Source organism: Colobus angolensis, unplaced genomic scaffold (genome assembly GCF_000951035.1).
Source record: "Colobus angolensis palliatus isolate OR3802 unplaced genomic scaffold, Cang.pa_1.0 Scaffold23, whole genome shotgun sequence".
NCBI classification, from domain to species: Eukaryota; Metazoa; Chordata; class Mammalia; order Primates; family Cercopithecidae; genus Colobus; species Colobus angolensis.
This window is the reverse complement of record NW_012115488.1, coordinates 12,453,217-12,478,558: the sequence shown is the minus strand read 5'-3', so window position 1 is coordinate 12,478,558 and position 25,342 is coordinate 12,453,217. Positions and strand designations below refer to the sequence as shown.

Genomic DNA, 25,342 nt, shown 5'->3' with positions numbered 1-25,342 from the left:
TGTTACTTGGCACATAGGTACAAAATAAATCGTGTATCTATAATATGAATTTAGGAGGTTCCGTATCTCTTAGCTGGATAACTAAGACATAAGATTCCAGCTGTTTAAGGCAGCACATGTATGTGAGTGGACATGGCAGTAAGTTCAGAGGGGAGGGATGTCACTGTGGTCCAGAGTATAAGGCAAGACTTCTCAAAACTATGAAACTTGAACCAAACCTTACAAGAATGTTGATTCTTAACTCTGCGTCCACTGTTTCCTGCTTCCTATCATTTGTGGATCATGGCAGTTGCTTTTGTCTCCTTAGAATAGGGAATTCTTAAGGAGAACCTAATAATAAAAATCCTGATACTTTTTATTTTTAAGCATTTCTGCTTAAAAAAACTCTTTCAGAAAACCACCCTTGATTCCAAAGATCATAATAATAGAAAACTTCTCAACTTCCCTTCTCTACTGACATTTTCTGTTCTCCCTCATTTAGATTATAAATATATAGGAGACTGGAATCATGTGTTTCTCATCCTTACTCTGTAATTCTCTATGGATAAGACCAGCCTGATTCTTACACTGTAATCTAATCACTTACTAAGAGTGATTTTTTGTTGAAGGTGATGGATTAGCTTTTCAGATGCCCCAGCACAAACAGCACCAGTTGCCTTGGGCATTCCCGTCAACTGCCTTCCTCTGATCTCTATTCCTGTTCTAACCAAACATGCTCCTACTTCCTTTCCCTGCTAACCCCATTTCCATAGGAAGTTGAATATACTTTTAAGGAAATGGCAAGACTTCCCTTAAGAATATGGGCTTTTCTTTTTGGCAGCACATGCGTATAAACCGGGAGATAGGCACATGGGTAGATGAGATCTGACCAAGTACAAAGAAAGCCTTAAGTGAGAGCATCCAAGTAAATCTTAAAACCCATCAAGTTAATATACAGCCTTTTTTTTTTTTGAGACCGAGTCTCACTCTGTCACCCAGGCTGGAGTGCAGGGGTGCAATCTCGGCACACTGCAACCTCCACCTGCGGGGTTCAAGTGATTCTCCTGCCTCAGCCTCCTGAGTAGCTGGGATTACAGGTGCACGCCACCATGCCCGGCTGATTTTTGTATTTTTAGTAGAGATGAGGTTTCACCATGTTGGTCAGGCTGGTCTTGAACTCCTGACTTTGTGATCCACCCACCTTGGCCTCCCGAAGTGCTGAGATTACAGGTATAAGCCACCATGCCTGGCCAGTGTTACTTTTTAATTTAGTAAACGTTTGTAGCCACTGTGTTTTAACTCCATTTAAATATATTAAAGCTTTGCTCCCATCTATTTGAACTCAGGATTTCTAATTCATTAAAAATATTTTCATTCAACTATTGTTTTTAAACCACTAACGAACCTTTTCCTTCTTGTGAAAATGGGCTGTTGGCCAGGCACAATGGCTCATGCCTGTAATCCCAGCACTTCGGGAGGCCAAGGTGGGCGGATCACGAGGTCAGGAGATCGAGACCATCCTGGCTAATATGATGAAACCCAGTCTCTACTAAAAATACAAAAAATTAGCCAGGCGTGGTGGCAGGCACCTATAATCCCAGCTACTCAGGAGGCTGAAGCAGGGGAATCGCTTGAACCTGTAAGGCAGAGGTCGCAGTGAGCCGAGATCGCACCACTGCACTCCAGCCTGGGTGACAGAGCGAGACTCCGTCTCAAAACAAAAAAAAAAAGAAGAAGAAGAAAATGGGCAGTTTTCAATATGTGGACCTTAGCATATATATTGCTTTCTCTTCTTTATCCTTCTTTGTGATCCAACTTTCATTCTGTTTGGCAGATACTGATTGCTTCGTGATTTTGAAAAAAAATAGCATGTAAGTATACCTCGAGAGAATAGATACCAGCAAAGTTATTCTTAAATGAACTTTTGTATATTGCAAGATGTTTTCTATAGACTGTCATCTTAAAATCTAATTAAAGGCAAATATGGAAGTCTTTTTACCATTAATGCTACAGAGATTCATTTATTTAACATTAAATAAATATTTCTTGACTTCCTTCTGTGTTCCAGGTATAGTTCCAGGTGCTGAGGATCTAGCAGTGAACAAGACAGACAATGACCCTGCTCATAGCCAGCACACATTCTAGCAAGGGTTGCAGTAGAGATACAGATGACACATAACTAAGTACACAGCCTGAAGCGATGGCAGCCAATTTTCTGATTCTTTTCCCTTTACCATTGCTTCAAGGCCGCATCTGCAATCTCAACACAACACAACACAATACAACCTGTACTGCTGGGTTGAATTTATTCTCAAAGTGCTGCCTTCCTCTAGGAAAAGGTATTTAAGGGCCCAAGAAGATGAGGCTAGGAAGGAGATGCTAGATTTCAGATGTTTTAGAGACCCAGTATATAAGATTTGACACCCTATGGAGAATAGAAAAAGTCAAGAACAGCTCCTAGGTTTAAACTTGGGTGAATGAGTTAGTGATAACTAGCTCAAAAGTCCCGGGATTGGAGGCAGGTTTAGAAGTGCTGATAATGAATTTGACTAGGGGCAGTGAAAAATACAAAACTGGAAATCAGAGGAGAAGTCAGAACTGAAATACAGATTTGGCTGTTACCAGCATTTCATGTAAATTTTAAAAGGAGAAGGAGCAAGAAGAGTAGTCAACATTGCCAGATACGGCAGGATGAGGATTTTTTTAAAAAGCCATTGGATTTGACAGTTGAAAAATCACTGATGACTTCAAGAAGACCAATTTCAGTAGATGTAAGTGGGGACAGAGCCACATCATGGTTAGTTTAAAGAATGAAGGGCTGTGATTGTCTAGCCAAGGTCATTGTGCTCTTACTCCTTGGAAGCTTTGAAACTGAGGTCAGAGCTTCTCTTTCTCCCCCCGCCTCCTCCTTAGCTTTCTCCATACAGGGCCACAACTGGATGCCTGAGCTAGGGGCATGATAGAGGGACAAATTAAGATCACTGGGTCTCTGGTGGGATGAGGGCCCAAGGATAAAGGAGCCTGATGTTGGTGAGTCAGATATTGCAGGGAGCATCCTCAGTGGGTCAGGCCAGTTCAGAGACCTGTCTCTAGAGTGGGAAAGAGAAGACACACACCTAGATCTCTGTTGGTTGAGGAACTCTGGACCAAGAAGCTGGGTTAGAATGGGAAACAAAAGGACCTTCAAGGCTGGGGGAAGAAACATGGAATTAGTTACAAAGTTCTGCCCCAGTAAGGGAGTGGAATCTGGCAGTTTGGGGGTGGAGTGGTGGGGGTAGAATCTGAGGCAGTAAACTGATGTTAACTAGAAACTCAAGCGGGGATGCCTAGGTTTCTTAGGGCACAGGTACTGGGGGTGTGCAAAGAGGAACTATTGGCAGTACTTGTGACCATAAAGATAGTAGTGAGGGGCCAGTTTATGAATTGAGGGTTCGTCCCAGCAATATCTGGCATATAGATATTTAATAATTATTTGTGAAGACAAGAAGTTAGGTAGTTCCTGGGGATCAGGGGTCCTGAGTTTCTGAAGAGGCATAAGAAAATACCTGGGTTCTATTCAGGGAGAGGATGGAGGCAGTGACTGAGGGACTCCAGACAGCTTGGAGATGCAAATCCCAAAAGGGAGCTTTGTACCTCTATGGGAGTTGGAAGCAAAGGTCAGGGTCGAGGGCTCACTCCCTTAATCCTAGGACCCAGGAGTTCCTAGGGATCTACGAAATTTCCCCGCCTATGCACAGGCACCCTTGGCCTGTAACGCCTTCTCCGCCCACTGGGGGGCGGGGCTTGAGGGGGCCGGTGGCTGTTCTGAAGCCTCGAGGGCCATCAGTTCCTACCAGAGCTGCTGCGGGTGCCATCCCACCCATGGCCGGACACAGGCCCTCAAACCACTTCTGCCCCCTTCCAGGCAGTGGTGGGGGCGGCCCCGGAGGGCCAATGCCCCTGCGGGTTGACACCCTGACCTGGTTGAGCACCCAGGCGGCCCCTGGCAGGGTGATGATCTGGCCAACAGTCAGGCCAGGGGTCTGCCCAGACCCTGAGGTGTGGAGGATTTCCCCGGGTCCCCTGCCACACGAATTCCGGGGCTGGATAGCACCCTGCAGGCCCCGTCTTGGAGCTGGTGAGGCAGGGGACTGGTTGCGAAGCCCCTCCGAAGGCGCCCTCTCTGGGCCCTACATTGCCCTGCGGAGCATCCCGAAGTTGCCGCCGCCAGAGGACGTCTCGGGCATACTGAAAGAGTTGCAACAGCTGGCCAAGGAGCTGAGGCGGAAGAGGTTGAGCCTAGGGTACTCACAGGCGGATGTGGGGATCGCTGTGGGAGTTCTATTTGGGAAGGTGCTTAGCCAGACGACCGTCTGCCGCTTCGAGGCCCAGCAGCTAAGCCTTGCCAACATGTGGAAGCTGCGACCACTGCTGAAAAAGTGGCTGGAGGAAGTGGAAGCAGAGAACCTTCTGGGCTTATGCAAAATGGAGATGATCCTGCAACAGTCTCGGAAGTGGAGACGGGCAAGCAGGGAGCGACGAATCGGAAACAGCCTAGAGAAATTCTTCCAGCGGTGCCCTAAGCCCACGCCCCAACAAATCAGCCACATTGCTGGGTGCCTCCAGCTGCAGAAGGATGTGGTTCAAGTTTGGTTCTATAACCGCAGCAAGATGGGCACTCGATCAACCAATGATGCTTCCCCATGGGAGGTTGTGGGGACAGCCGGGCCTCCTTGCCCAGGGGCACCAGTGTGCTTTCACCTGGGACTGGGGCTTCCAGTGGATATCCCCCACTATACACCTCTCTACTCTGCGGGGATAGCCCACTCCTCTGCCGCAGCCACAGCTGTGGGCCTTCTCAAACTTGAGGGCTAAGGGACTTGCCCTTTGCGGCACGTTTGGAGAGGGGAGAAGAAGGGAAAACCCATGAAATGTCCCTGGGGTTCATTTGAGGGCTTTTAGCATTAATTTCTCATTCACTGTCTAACGAAGTTAAGGATACATAGTAGGGAATGGGGGTTGGAATTGTTCAAGAAAAACCTGGGAGAGAAGATGAAGTTTATTGCAGTTTTGTGTTTTCCCTTTGTTTTTCCCTAGCATTGGTTTCAAGGTACATTACAGTATATAGATGGTTTCGATATTTTGTTCCTTTTTAAAATTAAATATTGTGTCTGTTACTCCTTGTGGTTATCAGTAAACATAGGGTTTAAATTTTTTATAAACACAATACTAAGTGAAAAACTCAAGTCACAGAAGACTACCTTAGTATACAGTTTTTTACTTAAAATCAAGCAGAACTCTGTGTAAACACAAACACAAAATCCAGGATAATAGTTATCTTGAGGGGATGACTTGAGCATGTGATAGGAAAGAAACACACAGAGCACACCTAGGGCCTTTGCTGAAACACCTGAGCTTTCTTGGAAGATTCTTTTTTTTTTCCTTTTTTTTTTTTTTTTTCTAATTTACCTTTTCATTTCCGGTGCCCCAGCTTCATGTCAGGGTCTCAGTTCATCTCCCCACTTTATGTAGTCCCATGGGATTATGTTCTGTCCTGCCACAGTCACTGTATTCTAAACTCCTTCGTTACTGAGGTTGGCAAGCTGGACAGCCAGAGCTTCAGTCCCAGCTGTAGCTTACTCCTCCAGTCCCTGGGAATTTCCCTTACTTTCTCTTAATCTCTTACATAGTTTTGAGAGGATATTTGTAATAGTTTATCCAAACTCCCCTCTTGGTTTTTGCCATTATACATCAAACCACTCTTCTAATTTCGTCTCTGAAATTGGTCCTTTCAGTTTTTCACGTCTACTTTGGTCAATTTTGGTCACCGTATACTATATGGAAATCATTCATCCCTCTGTGTTTTCAGATCTGCTGTCACACACCTGCATGCTCTATTTATTGTCCTGGAATTCTATCAGTATGTATTATATCAGAGTTTATGTCTTATTTCTGGACACTAATATTGTCAATTTTTGCTTTTTTTGTAATCAGTCTTGCAAAGATTTTATCTATAGGTATTTTCAAAGTATAAGCTTTTTGACTTATTCTACTTAACTACTATTTTTATTCCCTAGTTAATTAATTTTCACTTCATTCTTCTGAATTTTTTCCTAGTTTCTTCTGGTTTCTTTCATTGTTCTTTTTTAAATAGTTTTTAGATGAGTATTTACTTTCTTTTTTTTTTCCTAGTGGCTGTATAGAAAATAACTCTTGTGGGTCCAGGAGTGTAAATCAGGGGCCCAATGAGAGACTTAACTTTGGGCTGGGCACAGTGGCTCATGCCTATAATCCCAGCACTTTGGGAGACCAAGGCAGGCGGATCACGAGGTCAAGAGATCTTCTTCATGAGGCTGTAGAAACTTTACCTTTCCCTATTTGTGATAAAATATAAAATTTGCCATTGTAAAAGTGTAAATTCAATGACATTAATTACATTCACAATGTTAGGCAACCATCACCACTATCCATTTCCAACATTTTTCCATCACTCCAAACATAAACTCTTCTCACTGAGCAATAACTCCGTTCCCCTCCCCCTCCCCCGGTAGCCATTAATCTGCTTTATATTTCTGTGAATTTGCCAGTTCCAAGCAGTTCATATTCATGGAACCATAAGACATTTGACGTTTTGTATCTGGATTATTTCACTTAGCACGTTTTCAAGGTTCATCTATGTTGTAGTGTGTATCAGAACTTCATTCCTTTTTTATGACTGAATAATATTCCATTGTATGGATATACCACATTTTGTCTATCCATTCCTTTGATGATGGGCACTTAGATTATTTTCATTAATAGCCAATGGGCTATTGTGAATAATACTGCTATGAACATTTACATATAATAATCTATTTGTTTACCTGTTGTTTTAGTTCTCTTGAATGTATACATAGGAGTGAAATTTCTGAGTCATACGGTAATTCTGTGCTTAACTTTTTGGGAAACTACCAATCTGTTTTCCATAGTGAAGGCACCATTTTACATTCCCACCAGCAATCTACAAGAGTTCTAGTTTTTCCATATCCCCGGCAACACTTGTTATTTTTTTTTTTTTAATTATAGCCATCTTGGTAGCTGTTAAGTGGTATCTCATTGTGATTTTGATTTGTATTTCCCTAATGACTAATGATGTTGAGCATCTTTTCATATGCTTATTGTCTATTTTGTATCTTCTTTGAAGAAATGTCTATTTGAGTCCTTTGCCTATTTTTAAAATTGGGTTGTTTCTTTTCTTCATAGAGTCTGGATATTAAGCCCTTATCAGATAGATGGTTTGCAAATATTCTCTCCCATTCTGTGGGTTGTCCTTTCACTCTTTTGACTGTACTTTTTCAGTCAAAAAAGTTCCTTTTTTCCATATATATATATATATATATATATATATATATATATATATGCGCACACCCATACCATTGTGGGTCACTTGAAATTTCATAGGAATTTTAGGATCAGTTTTTCTATTTCTGCCCAAAACACCATTGAGATTTTGTTACAGAGTGCATTGAACCCTCATACTGCTTTAGGGAGTGTTGTCATCTTAACAATTTTAAGTCTTCCAATCCATGAACACAGGCTGTCTTTCCACTTATGTCTTCTTTAATATCTTTGAGCAATGTTTTAGTTTTCAGTGTACAAGCCTTTTACTTCCTTAAAGTTATTTGAAGGTATTTTATTCTTTTGGATACTACTGTAAATGGAATAGTTTCCTTCATTTCCTTTTCAAATTGTTCATCGCTAATGGATAGAAATACAACTGAGTTTCCTGTGTTGATTTTGTATCCTGCAACTTTGCAGATTTAGTTCTAACCAGTTTTTTTGGTGCATTCTTTAGGGTTTTCTACATGTAAATAGTGTCATCTGTGAATAAAGATAGTTTTGCTTTTTCCTTTCCAATTTAGATACCCTTTCTTTTTCTTACCCACTTGCTCTGGCAAAAATATGTAGTACTGTGTTATATAAAAGTAGCAGAAGGGTACATCCTTTTCTTGTTTTTGTTCTTAGGAGAAAAACTTTAAGTCTTTTCACCATTGAGTATGACGTTAGCTCTGGCTTTTTCATATGTAGTCTTTATCATGTTGAGGAAGTTCCTTTTTTCTTAGGTTATTGAATGTTTTATATGCAAGGGTATGGGTTTTTGACAGTTTCTCTGGGATAAATAAAAAATGCTTAAGGGATATATGAAATCCTATGACTATTTCATAAGATTATGCTAACTACCAGTACCACTACTTCCTTCCCCAGTACTACCATCACCATTGCACCCACACCTAAGGTACCTAAGCATTTTTTTCTCCTACTGTAAGGGTGGTTATTTTTCTGTTTCGAGGGATCTCATTCTCATGACATCTTTGTAAGAATAAATGACTTACCCGGGGTGATGAAAACAAGTTTTAAACCAGATCTTCCATAGTCCACAACATGAAGCAGCCCAGATGTAGCTCAGCTTTCAGGAATGAACTTTTGGTGAAGTACTTTAAAAACAAAAACGTCAAGTAAATATTAATGCTGCACCTACGTTATTCTAACTCTTTAAGAAGATTACCTAATTATGAACAAATTGTAACAACTTTAATTTTCAGAACATACCTATAAGCTGTATTGTTTCAGGTGGACAATGGAGATGTATCAAGGTTACACATATACACTTGTATAAGATTAGCTTGAGTTGTCAGTTTATTTACTCAAGAATATAGAATCACGTTGGAAATATAATGGCCACAAAGTATGTGTAAATGAACCATATATATCTGCACAGCTTCCCATGGTCCAGCGTCCTTTATGACAATGCCCAAAATACAGCACTGGATAAAAAGTGTGGAAATGAATTCCACACTATAGCTTTTTTATCCTTAGGGCTACATCAGTGCCCAAGAACAACGTAATGTCTGCTCTTAATGCTTCCATTTAAGAGAATGTTTGGAGATGTTAAGCTTCTGGTTCTTGGACCAAACTCAGTGACAGTGAATCTACAACATCATCAAGCAGAAGAATCTGAATTAGTGCCTGAGTCTCTGATTCCAGCTTACAACATCCCAGTGAGACCATTTCCTCCACACAAGCTACAGGGACCCAGCTTAACAAATGTGTGCTTTTTCTTCTTGTCAGTATCTAAAGGTAGAGCACTGAGGATCCATGTAAGTTAGTGAAAATAGAGCCAAATCCTAATTGCTTATCTTTAGATTCAATAGGTGACTAATCACTTACTATTGGATTATCCCACTAAAAGTCACACAGCACCAGCTCCATTTCATCCTTTTTCTAGACAGCCCTTCTGGAAAGCCTTGGAAAGGAGATGTTTCAGCAGAGTCAGACAGTGTTGAATGCCAGAATAAACAACTCTGATTGTGTTGTGAACATAAGAGCTGTGAAGAGGCGCTGACCTCAGCTGCTCCTTCGGTTCCTCTGCGGCATCTACAGATGTGGAGAAATTGTGATGAGCTCTCAGTCTCAGGGAACAGCTCCTAGAGTCCATCTCAGCCCCCGCATAGCTGCATCATTGACACAGCTGCCCCTCTGCTTAGGCAAAGCTTCTATGTGTCACTAATCAGCTTCACATAATTTAAAAGATTTTCCATCACTAGTTCTCTTGGCTTGCTGTGAAAAGGAAAAAGACTGGACCTTAGGAAAACCTTTATACTGAAGTGATTTCAGATTTTTCAGAGATTTAAGATGATATGTAGAAACTTTAATCATAAGATCCCTTAAACAGAAGATAACCACCCTTAGAGTTGGGAGAAAACCAAGAATGTGTTGTTAAGTAGTTAACAATGTTAAATGTTACAGATATCAAGTAATGTAAGAAATCAACCAAGATACATTGGCCAGGTGCGGTGGCTCATGCCTGTAATTCCAGCACTTTGGGAGGCCAAGGTAGACAGATCACTTGAGGTCAAGAGTTCGAGACCAGCCTGGCCAACATGGTGAAACCCCGTCTCTACTAAAAATACAAAACTTAGCCAGGCATGGTAGTGTGCACCTTAATCCCAGCTACTCAGGAGGCTGAGGCAAGAGAATCACAGCCTGGGCAACCAAGTGAGACTCTGTCTCGGAAAAAAAAAAGAAAAAAAAATCTACCAAGCCATATCATTTCAATAACTAAGATGCCATTGATACCTTTAGTAATAATTTCAGTGGCATAGTTAGTAAAGGCAGATGTCAAACAACAGTCCAAAGTCTTCATATTTGCCCAGATTTTCTCCTGCCTCAATTTAAAAACTAAATTTCAATGCCTGACTCCAATAGATCTTCACTGTCATTCTGAAAATGTCTCTTTATCAAACATTTTGGTTATCTTGTATTTCCTATAGACATGGCAAGCATTTTTAATCTAAGATGCTGAGCCCCTTTAAAGTATAAGCAGAATAGTGTTTTTTGTACAAATGTGCATTTTCTTTAAAGATGATTGATCGCCTTCATCACATATTCAAAGGGAAGCATGACTCTTCTTTGGATCTACAGTTACAGAATTTAAGAAGCACCTTCCCTTTTGCCACCTTTTCAAATGATTTCCTTTGACAGTACCTATCTAATAGGTAATTTCTGGTTTTCTTTGAATCTATATGTTCTAGATATCTCCAACTCAGTGTCATATCAAGGCCCTAAGTTGCATTTTACATTAGTCTTTTAAGTTTAGACTAAATAATGTATTGATTATTGCCTTTCTTGTTCTTACACTTTTATCAATCCTTGGCACTTTAATTAAAATCTTATCATAATGAACAATTTCTCTTTTTCCTAGAAGTTTTCTTATTCACTAAGAAATCATGAGGTGTTTGGATATCTGTCCTTATTTCAAAGCATGATCCTTTTCTGGAATTAGCATCTGTTTCAATAATTTCATTTTTTTTTAAATATACTGTATATCCTTGTTTATTATACTAAATCTGTTTCATGGCGATTTGTTTTTCAGAATTGCCACTTTTGTTTATGCCTTTCTTCTAGAAATAGTCTTGCCTACTAAACAATATTGGTTTTCTTGGCAAAATCTATTCAAGATTAATTCTTTTCAGAATGCAAAATGGTATTATTTATGTCAAACTGTGTTTTTAAAGTGAAGACTACAAAGCCATTGCAATTAAACCTAGTGGAAATGTACTTGTCAGAGTGATTCAAACGGAAAGAATAAAACTTAGAAAGATAGTTAAGGAAATTTTGAAGGTAAAGATTTAGGTGGCCAATTATTTAACAGTGTGATGATGGTGGTGGTGATGGGCAAAATAACAGAAACAAATATTTATTTATTGGAAAGTGAATTGGTACAACTTTCATGAAAAGGTAATTCATATGGAAAGCTTTTAAAATGTGCATTTCCATTGGCCCATCATTTCAACTTTTAATAATTTTTATAAGAAAATAATTGTGTGTGGCCAGGCGCAGTGGCTCATGCCTGTAATCCCAGCACTTTGGGAGGCCGAGGCGGGCGGATCACAAGGTCAAGAGATCGAGACCATTCTGATCAACATGGTAAAAACCCGTCTCTACTAAAAGTACAAAAATTAACTGGGTGTGGTGATGCATGCCTGTAGTCCCAGCTACTTAGGAGGCTGAGACAGGAGACTGGCATGAACCCAGGAGGCAGAGGTTGCAGTGAGCCAAGATCAGATGCCCCTGGACTCCAGTCTGGCAACAGAGCAAGACTCCGTCTCAAAAAAAAAAAGGAAAGAAAAGAAAATAATTGTGTATGTGTGTGTGTGTGTGTGTGTGTAAGGATTTAGCAAAAAGAGTGGTCATGCAGAAATTTTTTAAAAAGTTTAACAGCAAAAAATTTGCAGCAACCTAAATGTTTAACAAAGGGTTAAGTAAATAAAATTAAACATGATAGACAGTTAAAATTGTATTACAGAACCACAGTTTTGATAGAAAGTTCAGAGTAAATTGTTGAATGAAGCAAAACAACTTATTGAACTTCATACCATTTTTAAAATATATATTACATAGAGAAAAAAATCTAAATGTATATACAGGTATTGGTATTGTTAGTGATTTTTTTTAGAATTTTTGCTGTATGTATTTATTACACAATTTTAAACATCCAAGAAATATTTTTTAAAGGAAGGCTTCAGGAGATCTAGAGTTCCAAAAGATACACATTGTCGCAGTCATCTTTGTTTCTAGAATAGTAATTTCTCCTTACAAAGCAATATTTAAAAGGGTAAATCTGACCTATTCATTTTTAGTCACATTTTTAGTTTCTGTAAAAGAAAGGCAGTTATCTAAATGGAGGAGTATGGAGCCATATACATTAGAAAAACATTGCTAAAAATTAAGGTTTTTTTTTTTTTTTAAATCAGAGGCCCATTAATGTTAAAGAGTTCCAGCGTAGCACAGTGAGTGAAGACACCTGCCATATGTCTGTTTTTCTGCACAACATGGTAATTTACAATTACAATTAGTGTGTTTATATACCTCTGTAGTTAACTCATATTTAGAATATAATGTAAGCCCAAATCATTTTCATGTTTCTGAATGTTTACTTTTCAATTTTAAAAAGCATTTGAAAATATCGAAATCCTGATTTTAACACAGTAGAATCTTCTTTGCTTGTCATTTTTGAAGAAACCAAATGAATATAAATGAGCTCTATGGATTTCTATGTTGGAAGGCAAGGTCAGTTCCTGTGATTACATCCCCAGCCAGTTGAAAGATGAACTGTCATGAACTGAATCCACCCCAATACCCAGTGAAATCCTTAAAACAAGTCATTAGCATTATCATGGCTACACCAGTGAAGAGAAACATGTCAGGAAGCTTTGGGAGAGGCTACACAGTTTATCGAAGGGGCTACCTCTAGAAAACAGTCCAGCACATAAGTCTGTTAAGCTGCAACTGTGTCACGTCACTTTGCAGCTAGGAGCACAGCTACTAGGCAGAATTAGCTACTTTGGTCTTGAACCTTGGACTTAGGTTTTCTTCCTGCAGCTTCCAACAAAATGACAAAATACAAACTAGCTTCACTTGCTGCTGTCACCTCTTCTATTGCCAAAGACTGTGGTTGGAAAAGGAAACGTTGGGGCCTTCCTGAGATTTCACTACATTTAAAAATCAGTATTCTTTTTTAAAACCGTACTGCCTGAATGTCATTTCTTCTTCAAAGGAATAACTGTATTGCTTAACAAGTAGTCCTCCTTTTCCTTTCAGCATATATAATGTAGACCATCTTCTAGGTCTAGGTCGTGTGGCCAGGGCAGTGTATAAGATGCATTGGGTTGATTCATTATTTTAGAATGGATGATAATGTTCCTAAATCTGCTTTAAAACTTTGAGTATTATTGATTGAGTAGTGGAAAATCTTAACATATACCTTTTTAATTGAAAGAGAATTTGTTTCAGTATGCCACGCTATTCATTTTCTAGGACTGCCAAACAAACTACCACAGATTGGGTGGCTTGAACAACAGAAATTTATTTTCACGCAGTTCTGGAGGCTAAAAGTCTGAGATGAGGTTGTGGGCAGGGTTGGTTCCTTGTGAGAGTTTTGAGGGAAGGATCTGGCCCAGGCTTTTTTTCTTGGCTTGTAGATGGCTGTATTCTCCCCGTATCTTTACATTGTCTTCCTTCTGTATATGTGTGTGTCCCTATTTCCTCTTTTTATAAGTGATATTAGATTAGGACCTATCCTAATGACCTCATTTTAACCTAATTACCTCAGTAAAGATCCTGTCTCCAAATACAGTCACATTCTAAGATACTAGAGCTTGGGACTTCCACACATAAATTTGGTGGCGGACACAATTCACCCAATAACACCTACTACCCCTACTGTAGAGAAAAAAATAGGTGATCAGGGATAGGTTGAGAAAGGCAGAGAGACTTTGTTTCCTACAAAGGAGTTAAATAAGGTGGTATGATGGAAAGGAAAGAGTATTAGCCACAGAGTCAAATAGTCCCAGATCTGCATTCAAATAATACCACCATTCTAGGGTTATCTTCTCAGGAAAATTTTACCAAAAATAAGATTTCTTCCCTCCCAATCAATAACTTTCTGGACTGAAGAATTACAGTAACTTCTTATTTATCTGTATTTTCGGAGCAAGGCAATTGAACTCTCATCAGTCTCACTTATATTAGGAAGAAAATTTTGATATTTTGATAGAGATATGATTCTTAAATTTCCCCAGGAAAATGGATATGTGAACTTATTAAGAAAGCTGTCACTTTTCACTAAGAATTGTCAGGCACTAAGTTTATCAAGCTAATGTACAGAACAGTCAGTTGACTTGCCTTTAATTTGTTGTCATTGTGTTTATGAAAAGCAGAACTAAAACAGAAGAGAACAAGTTTAGACAGTGACTGTTTTCATAAACAGTTTTAATAATATTACTAAATCCAAGTAGACACTAAGTTTTTTACATATATTAACTGTAAATATTTCTGTAATAATCAACCATTAAATAATACAGATATTGTAAATGATCACCTCTTTTCAAACATTATTTTTTGGCACCAATCTGCTTGCTAAATATGTATTACCTTTGACATTTAAACCAAAGAGAAGAGATGGGGGGGAAAAAAAGAACCTCCCCATACAGGGATTTAGTGTGTTATTCTTTACTCCCCTGAAAAGCCAATCACTGCAACACCATAGGGAAAAAAGAACGTTTTGCTGCTTCTGTGTCACATCATTAAAGTAGTTAATCTGCAGCCATAAATTTTTGTCTTCTGGGCCAAGAAATTTCAAGTAAAATACTAACAAAAATGTAACACTTTTAAATCAGAAGTGAAAGCATCTTTATCCTTTTTATTTGAGTTTCCAGAAATGGCATGCTCTATAAAAAATTGTATCATTTTTATTTTTAAACTGAGTTTCTTGCATTAGTCAGTAAACAATTTATTTGGTGAACATTCCCTGTGCACATATATACACCATGTGAACATTTAAGAAACAGAAGGTGCTTGAATTTGTGAGATTTAAATATTTTCTCACAGTTGATCCAGTGATACTACAGTTGAAATAAAATCATATATAAATGAAATACCACTTTCTAAAATGTAAGTGTAGAATTTTTAATTATTGTTTTAATGAAGACAATAACGATTCCATGTATTCAGTGGAATATCTCATAAATCTTTAGCATGTTTACTCTCATGTGCATTCTAAGACTCACCGTAAAACTACCTATCCTAATTACAGATATGCATATTCATTTTATTACATTATCTAACTAGACATATTTTATATTGCTAATTTTCCTGCAAATATTAACTTTTAAAACTATAGGCAATTATTTGATATCTCATTTATGTTGTTATCCTAAAAACGTGCATACACATATCAGTATACATATTTTAAGTGTATTATGTGAAATATGGGTTATGCAGACCATATGTAATACCCCAGGACATGACAAACAAAATGGTAATACTTACCATAGCAATGTTTGGCCATTTCCAAGACATCTTTGCTGTGGTCCCAAACCAACTCCTGCTTTTCCTCCAGGCCCCTCATCTTCATATTCGTGTAAGCAGTAACATTGTACCTCTATACTTTATCCTCAGTGACCAAATTTCTAATTAGCACCTGTTAAGGGCTAAGCACTAAAGATTCAGAATTAGACAAGAAGCACATAAGCTTGAGAGAGGAAAGAATTGAGAAAATCAAGGATTACATCACCAAGCGACCAGTGTGAGAGGAATGGGCAGAGGAACAACATAAAGAAAGGAGCAAAGAACTCAGTGGAAATATATGGAAACATTCTTAAGAACAGGGAACAACATAAAGGATAACTAGGAGTGGAGGGGGGTAAGGAGAGAGAGAGAGAGCAAGAGAGAGATGACCAAAAGTCAGGAAGGGGAGGAAAAGTGAAGGGAGTTTATTTTGACTGAAAATCTGGACTGTAATTTGTTACTGAAATTAAGCGGTAAATATAGTGGTAAAAATACAGCCATAGACAAAAAGTTATATAGTTCTCAGTATATAATTACTTGAGCCTTCCAAAATGCATGAGAAGAAATATTTTCTTAACATTAAATATTAATATATCAGTGTTTCAAAAAGACATTGAACAGCACAATAGATAATTTATTTAATTGTAATACTTTTGATAATGACGTTTTTGTCATTCAAGACAAAAAAATCATTCTTCCTGTGACTAGTTTTTATATCAACTTATGTCAAATAGCCTAGGTCAGAATACTAAGTTCTAGGGTTCTAAAGGCCTTTCTTCCAGGAACTAATGTCATTTAGTACTGGTGTAAACCTTCTTGATGATTTGCCTTGGCACCATGGATCAGCAAATCCAGAGATATTAATGGCTTAGCAGATCCACTGGCCTGTTCTTATCAAGAGTCAATTGTCTTCATTAGACTTCTGATTAAAAAAAAACTGTTAATCAGTTTCTTTAAGTTTATTATAATCTCATAAATAAACCACTAAAAAGTGTTTGGAAGTTGAGAAACCACCAGACACAAGACAATCTCTTAAGTAAAAGCCTGCTTGCCTTTGTTTGCAAAAACATATATCTGATTAGAAACTCTGTTGACTGCCATGGAACACAGTTAAACTGTTTCTGTTAACAGCTCATTATACGAGAGAATGCCTAGTATGATACTGGAGATAAAATAGATATCAATAAATTTTTAAATGAAACAATTGACTTAAGATAAATAATTAATTCTGATGCATTTTATTCTCATATGAAATTAAAATGATTGATATACTCCTGGTCAGAGTCATTCTGAGAACAACAGCAGCAAAAAAAACCAACCACCTTTGTAAGAATTATTGAAAACTATTTAGGCATAAAGAACAATGCAGTTCTTAATTATACTTTTTTTGTGAAATGAGGAAACTGTATATATATCTTTAGTTATTATTAAGTCCGGTGTTGCTTCCATCTGTGAATACTGAAATGCCTCAATGTATATATTGATCCTTATAAAACTTTCTAAAATGATAGTCCAGTTTCTAAAATGAGTCCTTATAAAACTGCAGAATTCTAAAAAGATTCATTTTTCCCCCAAGTCATGCAGACTCATTGGTGTCAGTGGCTATGAATAAACACATAAGTCCTGACACCATACTTTGTTTTTAAATACAAGTGACACTTTTTAGCATAAGTTGTTTCAGCAGGTGAATTTTTTTGCAGATAGGCCAAAAATCTATTAGAACCCAGCACTGATAGATCTATTTATTAAGAATATATCTTACTTCTGATAATCCCCAAAGTATGTATAATGAAACATGTTAGGTGAATAATTTTGAGAGGTTTGCTCAAGGCAGTGGGCTCATGTTTAATGCATTCCACTGGGCAACTGCCTTTTCAGACCCTTACCATCTACAGAGGAGAGCCAGAAGGTATATACCCTCATAGCTTAAGGTTCCTAAAAGTTAAATATGTTGGAATTTAATAAGAATATTTAGAAAATGAAAGTTAAGTAATTATTCTAAGAACACTGAGGGTTTTTCGAGTTATGTGTAACTCAACTTGAGGTAGAATATAGCTCATCCGAATCATAATGCCAGATGAGTTGTTTTCCAACCAGCTCTTAAAATGTTTTACATGTTAGAGTTTAAATATTATAGTTTAAAAGGGTTAGTAAATGCTTTTCCAGAATGAATTTTCACATTGTCTTCTGGAAAGCATGTACTAACCCTGTTATTGTCCAATGCTTCTGCTCTCTTACCCAAGAGAGATAGCTATAGCTAGTTTTCAGTTGTTTATGAATACATTGTTTATTTGGGAAATTATCCACAATGAACCATCATCTTAGACTAGCTTCTCCTTGTTTCCCAGTATATTTTCTATGCCACTTTTTCCCACTACCAAACTAGTATCTTCTCAGCAAATGCAAACTACTTTTAATTATGCCAAGTAAAACATAATCAGGAGAATAAACTCCCTCTCTCCCACTATCCCTCCTTCTATCATTATTATGAAGTATTAGAAAACTGAATATAAATAACTTTGGATTGCCTACCACTTTTAGTTATCTGTAGCATTTACATGGATAATCTAGAAACTTATTGCCCTTACACACATATTAGCATTTTAAAATGCCACTATTATAATTTACTGTATAGTAATTTTACATATTCAAATATGTAGACATGAATTCAAACATGAATACATGAATATCAAGCTCATGTTTTATAGCACTGAAAAAGAAGCTGAATACAATCTACTCTTTTCAGTTACTGTACTAGTACAGACTCTTCATTTTAAGTTACATAAGCCCAATTCAAGCTTCTTACCAAAAAAGAAAAAGAAAAGTATTGATTCATGTAAACTGAAAAACCCAGATGTAGATCTACTTCTGGTATCAACAGATCCTGGGACTCAAACTCTGTCATCCAAACTCCTTCCGTTTCTCTTTCTACTTTTCTTTGCCTGTTGGCCTCATTCTCTCTTCTCGCAGAAAGGGCTTTTTCACACAAACAGGCAGGGTATCTACAGGCAGTCGCAGCAACTTCTATTCAGCATAATCCGAGAGAAACAGCCTTCTCTCTGCCCTAGCATCTAAATATCACTGAAGCCAAAGAGGTCACGTATTAGGACAGGCTGTGATTGGCCAGCCTGAGCCAGTACCCGTATCTACGAGGGGGTTTGGGGATAGGGCATGGTATTGTAATTGACAGCCCAGTGAAGACTATATGGAGTTGAAGAGAAATGCTTCCCCAGAGAAGAGTTTTGAATATGTCGACCATCATTTTCCTTGTGTCAATTTTTCCAGTTTCTTGAAAAATTTAATATGCGGGCCACAATTAGATCTCAGGTTTCTGATACAGAGAAAAGAGAAAATGTAGGATACTGCACACAGGAAGATCCAATATTATAAACACTAGAACTGATCCATCACTTGACTGATATTCGAATCTGTGATTCTGAAATAGACCTCAATGTTAGCACAGTGCCCCAAATCATTTTTGCTGTATCAACCAATTACCACATAAAGCCTGAGGCCTGCTATGTGGAGGGCTTTCTTTCAGTACTGTTCATTTCATTCAGAACCTATAATCCCTGACGTGAGCCCACTGATCCACCTACCTATATCCAAAGATAGCTTACTGGCATTGGTACCTCAGACCAGGAGAACATGTAAGCATACAGAGACCAGTCTGTTAGCTCTTCATATTAATCCTATTTTATCTTCTGGTACAACCAACTTAATCTTTTTAAGGGAGAGCTGCTAATATTTTGGGGTTATTCTTACCAGTACTTAATTTCTGTCTTGATCATACTTTCATTTGGTATCTATCTTTTTAACAAATAACAGTAGATTCTAATAATCAGTTTTATAGAAATTCTTTGGGATTAGCAAGGTCCTTGTATTTGTCATCTCATTTGTTGCTAAGCTTCAGGCAAAGTAATCCCTAAAATCTCACTGATAAACATGTTTTATTTTGAAATTGCAGTGAAAAATAAAGACCTAGAACCTAGATTGTTATGCACAAATTATGTTTATATCTAATTAAATTCTGACAGTGCTCTTGTTTTTGTTCTTTTCCCCAGTTCTGATTTTCTGTTTTTCATTTCTGAAATAACTTTGTTGTATATGATTTTCCTGTAGTCTGCCTTAAATTCCTAGTGGAAAGAAATAGGGGTATTGGTTCATCAATAAATTAGTCAAGCAAACTAAAATCACTATACCAGCTACTGTTCTTCCTCTTATATCCTCAGAGAAGGTAGAAAATATACAGTTAATGTCCTTTCAATGCTTTACACAGAGCAAACTTATTTAATACAGTAGTCCCCCCCTTATTTGCAATTTTGCTTTCCACAGTTTCAGTTACTTACAGTCAGTCATGGCCAAAAAATATTAAATGGAAAATTCCAGAAATAAACAATTCTTCAGTTTTAAGTTGCGCATCATTCTAAGTAGTATGATGAACTCTCACACTATCCTTCTCTGTCCCTCATGGAATATTAATCATCCCTTTGTCCAGAATATTAACTCCATATATGCCACCCTCCCATTAGTCACTTAATAGCTGTCTCAGTTACTGTATCAGCTGTGGCAGTATCATAGTGCTTGTGTTCACATAATCCTTATTTTACTTAATAATGACCCCAAAGGGCAAGAGTAGTGATGATACCATATTGTGATAATTGTTCTATCTTACTATTACTTACTGTTGTTCATCTCTTATTCTGCCTGATTTATAAATTAAACTTTATCATAGGTATGTATGCATAAAACAAAACACTGTATATCTAGGGTTTGGTACTATCCATGATTTCAGGCATCCACTGGGGGATAAGGGAGGATTACTGTATCACCTAGTGACTATATTTCAAAACCGACTTGCTCTCACTAAAACAATTTCATCATTTGATATATTGATAAACAAGTCAATTTATTATAAAATATTTTATTTCATTAATTACAAGACATAATTTTAACTAGCTAAGGTTGGAATACATCTTGCAATAAGTGATAAGAAAGCATCATGCCATAGCTTAATTGGCAATGTTTTTCTTTCTAAATGATACAAAAAGTAATGATGAATCTTACAATCAATGGTGTCTTGGATGTGATGACACATGATACTATAATTGACTGTTATAGGTCTTTGTTTCCCCCAAAGAGTTCATTTAAGTCAAATATCTATTGGTCCACATCTTTTGAGAACACTAGGTTTGGTTTAAAGATTCCCTTTTGTAAAGTGAAGTTTCTTTTGGTGATGTTAATTACTCCCTACTCTGTCTATTTTGTAACATCAGATTTTTGTTAATGTATTTCTTAACTCAGAGCACCCTTAGGTTAACAGCTCCATTCACTGGTCATTTTCACCCTTCTTTTCGTATGAAAAAAAAAAAAAAAAAAACAGTGTCAGTGTCATTTAAATATTAGTAATTTATTTTTAAGATTTAGAAGAAATCTTATGTTTCATTCAAAGCAAAAACAATCTGATAGTAAGAACCTGCAATTCTTATGCGTGAAGCTGTTTACATTAATCTCAATAATTCAGTTATGACTCTAGCTCTAAATCTCTCTGGTATGTTTCTACTCTGATTTAGTGCCTTGTTTAAAGATTAATGTTACAGAATAATTTATGGCAGCTTCACAGATGGTGTTTGAATCTTTGTAAATGGGCTTTGGAATCCTAGGCACAACTCTGTGGAATCTTAGGTTAACGTCAATGTAAATGTTGAAGTTAAAACAGCTCTAAAAGGTCGTGAGAGAAATGTCATTATCCCTTTCTTAAAACCATCAATTTTGAGGGGATTTCATGGGCCAAGTATTTTTACTTCACTAGCATTGATAAGGTATAACTAGCTCCTTGTATGTGACATCACCAGCCACTGTTTGTTGAAAATAAACATTAAAAAAATAAAACAAATTACCTGTTTTAAACCATTCTAAAGTTCTAGTTACAGGAGAAGTTACTGTTCCTATTTTTACAGCTTCCTTTATGAAATGCTTTATAGAATCCACAAACACAAGTTGCTTTTAGTGTCTTTGCTTTGATGTCTATGAAAGACCCATTCAAAACTAGAGGTAGGTGTTCCTAATGTGCACAACAGAATTTGACTGAAGTCATTTGAAGCTATTAGAGATAACCTTTCTCTACATGTCTTTTGGGAGAAAAACTGATGCCAACAATACCAGTTAAGCTGTAATTAGTATAACTAACAACTAATATGAAAGAGCAGACTAGAGGTCACTCTTAAGAATTTAAAGGTATTAACAGGTTAAGGTTGTAGGGCATCCTATCTCCCGGCTTAATCTGTGCCTTAGCTGGTGAGATTTGTTGAAGTCATCAGTGCCCTCTAACCTTGAGGTGTTGCTCTCTCAGAATTTGTTGGTCCCGTGCCAAGTTCCTCCTTCCTGTCTACTGAGATGACTTTGGGAATGGCAAATTCATTTTAAGGTTCTTGTCACAAATGACTACAGATTTTTAACCTCTAAATGTAAATGAAAGATTATGGTTTAATTTGCTTCAATATTCTTGTCCTGCCAACCTCAGACTACATTGAAATTGTCATTTTACTGCATTATAGAATATGATTTGTTGAGAACATTTAACATGTATTATAAGAGGAACGCTTAAAATCTAACTATCAAATCAGATGTTGTGTAACTGATTCTAATACATGCTGAATATTCCAGTTTTTATGGGCTACTTCTTCAAATTTAATTGCCCACCAGTGGCTTTTGTTTATGTTTACAGTCAGTTCTAATGCAGTTAAAGGACAAGAATGCAACAGAGGAATAGCCTCGCTTCCATGAGGTGTAGTTAACCCCTTTCTTCTAGTGTCTGGCTTTGGCTTCCTCCTCTTACATGATACCAACACGTAAACAAGAGGAATGCCCCAGAACTTTAATCATTCTTTTTCTTTTCCCATTAAAGTAATATATGTACGGTTGTTCCTGTAGTTAGTTTCTACCGAGAAAAGCTAGAAAGTTTTTTTTTTTTTCTTTTAAAGCAGCAAGATAGCACTATTGAGAAAAAGTCAAAAGGAAACTTTTCCCTTTCAACTTTTTGTTTTGCAGTCTTAATCTCAGGCTGTCATTATTATGATACACATTATAGATTTTTTTTAAGTACACATTATTTACTGTGCATAAAGTAAGTCGGCATAGGTCCCAATAACTAAACAAAGTTTTAAGATGAGAAGGATCAAACCACACAACCCCAAAGAAAAGAATATTTTAAATTCAGATTATCTAGGTCACTGAACACACATTAAGGACACATTTAAATACTTTAAGAGCACAGACTTTAAATCCATAGTTCTTATTGAAGTACCCAAAGAAATAATAACGATGTATTCTTCCCATGAATCCTCCACCTTCATGTATTATACACACACCACTGGTGGCTCATAGGTAAACTATTTTTTATTTTAATAGTTGTTTATTCTAATATGTATCAGAATAACACAAAACCCATTTACTGGATGTTATTGTTTGGGACTAGGCAAATAGAGAAAGTGAGTTGAGATAAAGGAAATGCTAGGTATTTTAGTAGTGCTGGTAGTTTGTGCATATAGCAAAATACATAAAAGTGTAGCACAAATTAATAGGGGAACAATGCTCTATTGAAACATGAAATTCCCATAATTTTTCTTCTATCCAAGAACTCACAAGGTGCTTTTATCCCTTCATTTCTTCATATTACCTATTTATTGCAGTTTATTTAATTCATGTGTATACTTGGCAGTTTGATCTCTTGTTTCCAGAACAGGCCATCTTCTTTGGACTTTGGTCTTGGATTAGATGATGTCTAAGGCTCCTTCCTGTGAATTTTTAACTTCCTGTGGCAAGATTATTAGATCCTCAGCTAGTAAGTTCCTCAGCGTTGGGAACCACAGCTATATAACTTCATCTGAGCAGTACCTAGCATGATAACAAACCCAAATAATTATTAATATGTGTCCTTATTGATTGATTCACATGTTCTAATAACAAAATTAAACATGTTCCTACATGTCCATGTACTTGCCTCAAACTAACAAATATGTTAATTCGTGCATCAATACTTTAAAACTTTTTTAAAATGGAACAGACTAATGCTACACTTCAAGTTTACACAGACACCAATCTTTTTTCATGCTAGGATTTCCTGAGCAATGACACCAAGCACAGTATCGGAAAGCCTTATTTTTTGCCCCTTCCATACTATCTTATGATTAACTATGAGAGTAAGACATCAAAGCTGAACTGACTTCAAAGCCTGTAACACTTACGGTTTCCAGCTATTACTGTAACCAGCCGCTTCACCCGGACAGCAGTTCATCTTACAGAGCTGCCTCGCTAGGTTCCACCCCTCTGCTTCCTGCCTTCCCTCTTTACAAACCTATCAAATTAAAAACTACCCTTTCAATGAAACTTAAACCAGTTGAGAGAATTAGCCTGTTTCCTTAATCTTAAGATTATACTATTAAATTATATTTTTCATTTATTCACTTTTTTCAAAATTGTGCCTTTCACAACAAGGCTTTGGGGTATGTTGACGTTAAATATAATGTTTTTCAACCATTTTATTTCAGAAGCAGAATATACACGTGAAGGTGAGTATACACCTACCACTTTAGTTAGGCATCACACAATGAAAAAGAAAACAATGAGTCTGGCACTTAATTTGACTTTTAACAAAGTAAAAATGAGGAAAACCAAAACACAGATTACTCATCATAAATGCCTGAAATATAATTACTTTTTAAACAAGAGAAATAAAGTCTCATGGGTATATAGTTTTCTTGCTCTGTGAAAGTTAATATATTAGCGTGCGAGCTTGTCTTAGACTTTTAGCCAACTCACTACCTTATCACAAGTTACTAACATCTTATGCAGACCAGTTTCTTGGAAAACTGTAGAACTAGTATCAGTTGAAGATTTTCATTTTTTCTCTTAATGGTCCAGTTGAAATTTTTATATTATTGAATTATTTGGCACAGTTGGTGGTAAATGTTCAATACCACTGGGGGAAAGCATCTCTTGAGACTGAATAAATAGCATCCAGATCTTAAAGATATGGTACCGAAAGAACTCAGAGAAGACTTAATGATTTAGCTGATCTTAACCCTGAACTATAGATGAGGTTCTAAATAGACATTATGACAGAGGCTTTGATTGTGGATTATGGAAACTAAAGAGGCTCAATATAATTATTGAATTGTTTTAAGAAATGGAATGGGCTGCATTGTAAACTGGCGAGCTTTCCATCTTTTGAAGCAGTCAAATGAAGGCTTAATAACCACTTTTCAAGAATTTGATAAAGGGAATTTTTACATTGGATAGATTAGAATAAAGCATCTTTAATATCTACTTCAATAATATCTACCTCAATTCTAGGGTTCTGTGTTTCTAAAATTAAAGGATATGAGGAAACAGAATTGAAGATTAAGCGATAGCTGTTCACTGCAGTCCAGTAATTAGATGGGTTTTGCAAAGAATTCATAAGCGGGTATCCTGACAGGATTTGAAAAGGAAACGGCATGATGGCCTGAGTAGATAAGGGAAACAGCAAAATTGATGTACATCTCTTTTGGTGCTAAAGATTGGAAGAGGAGGAACCTACTCTGAAGTGCTCAGAAAAGTAAGCATAAAGAAAATGAGAAAAGAAGCTCAACAAATTTTCGGAGTGCTGAAATAGAAACCAAAGGATTTTCTATCTGTGTTACTTAAAGGAAGCAAACCAAACAGGTAGGAAAAATGAGATGCTAAAATTTTAGGTTTTGGAGATAGATAGTAGTAGATGGATATTTGGAAATGTTCAATTTGACTTAAGCAGTTTCTACAAGGAAATAATGTGATCACAGCAGCTTGTAAGCAAGAGAGCCTCACACACGTTTTAACAGGCAGATAAGAAAGGGAGAATCAGATAATCATCACCTTGAGATGTGGTGAAAAAGTGCATGGAAGATATAATAGTAAAAATAGAAGGAATATGCTGACTGGGAGTGGTAGAAATGTTATCTGTGGCAAATTTAATTGA

At 37.1% G+C, this 25,342-nt stretch overlaps 2 protein-coding genes across 4 annotated transcripts in view; both read left to right on the top strand.

The window, feature by feature from the left end:
- FAM172A (family with sequence similarity 172, member A) overlaps positions 1-25,342 on the top strand; it is a 499,710-nt gene that overhangs the window by 372,478 nt on the left and 101,890 nt on the right. The window lies entirely within an intron of this gene.
- POU5F2 (POU domain class 5, transcription factor 2) lies at positions 3,773-5,135 on the top strand. The gene has a single exon (XM_011944263.1). It carries the CDS (start codon positions 3,841-3,843, stop codon positions 4,831-4,833), a length of 993 nt encoding a protein of 330 aa, XP_011799653.1. The 5' UTR covers positions 3,773-3,840; the 3' UTR covers positions 4,834-5,135.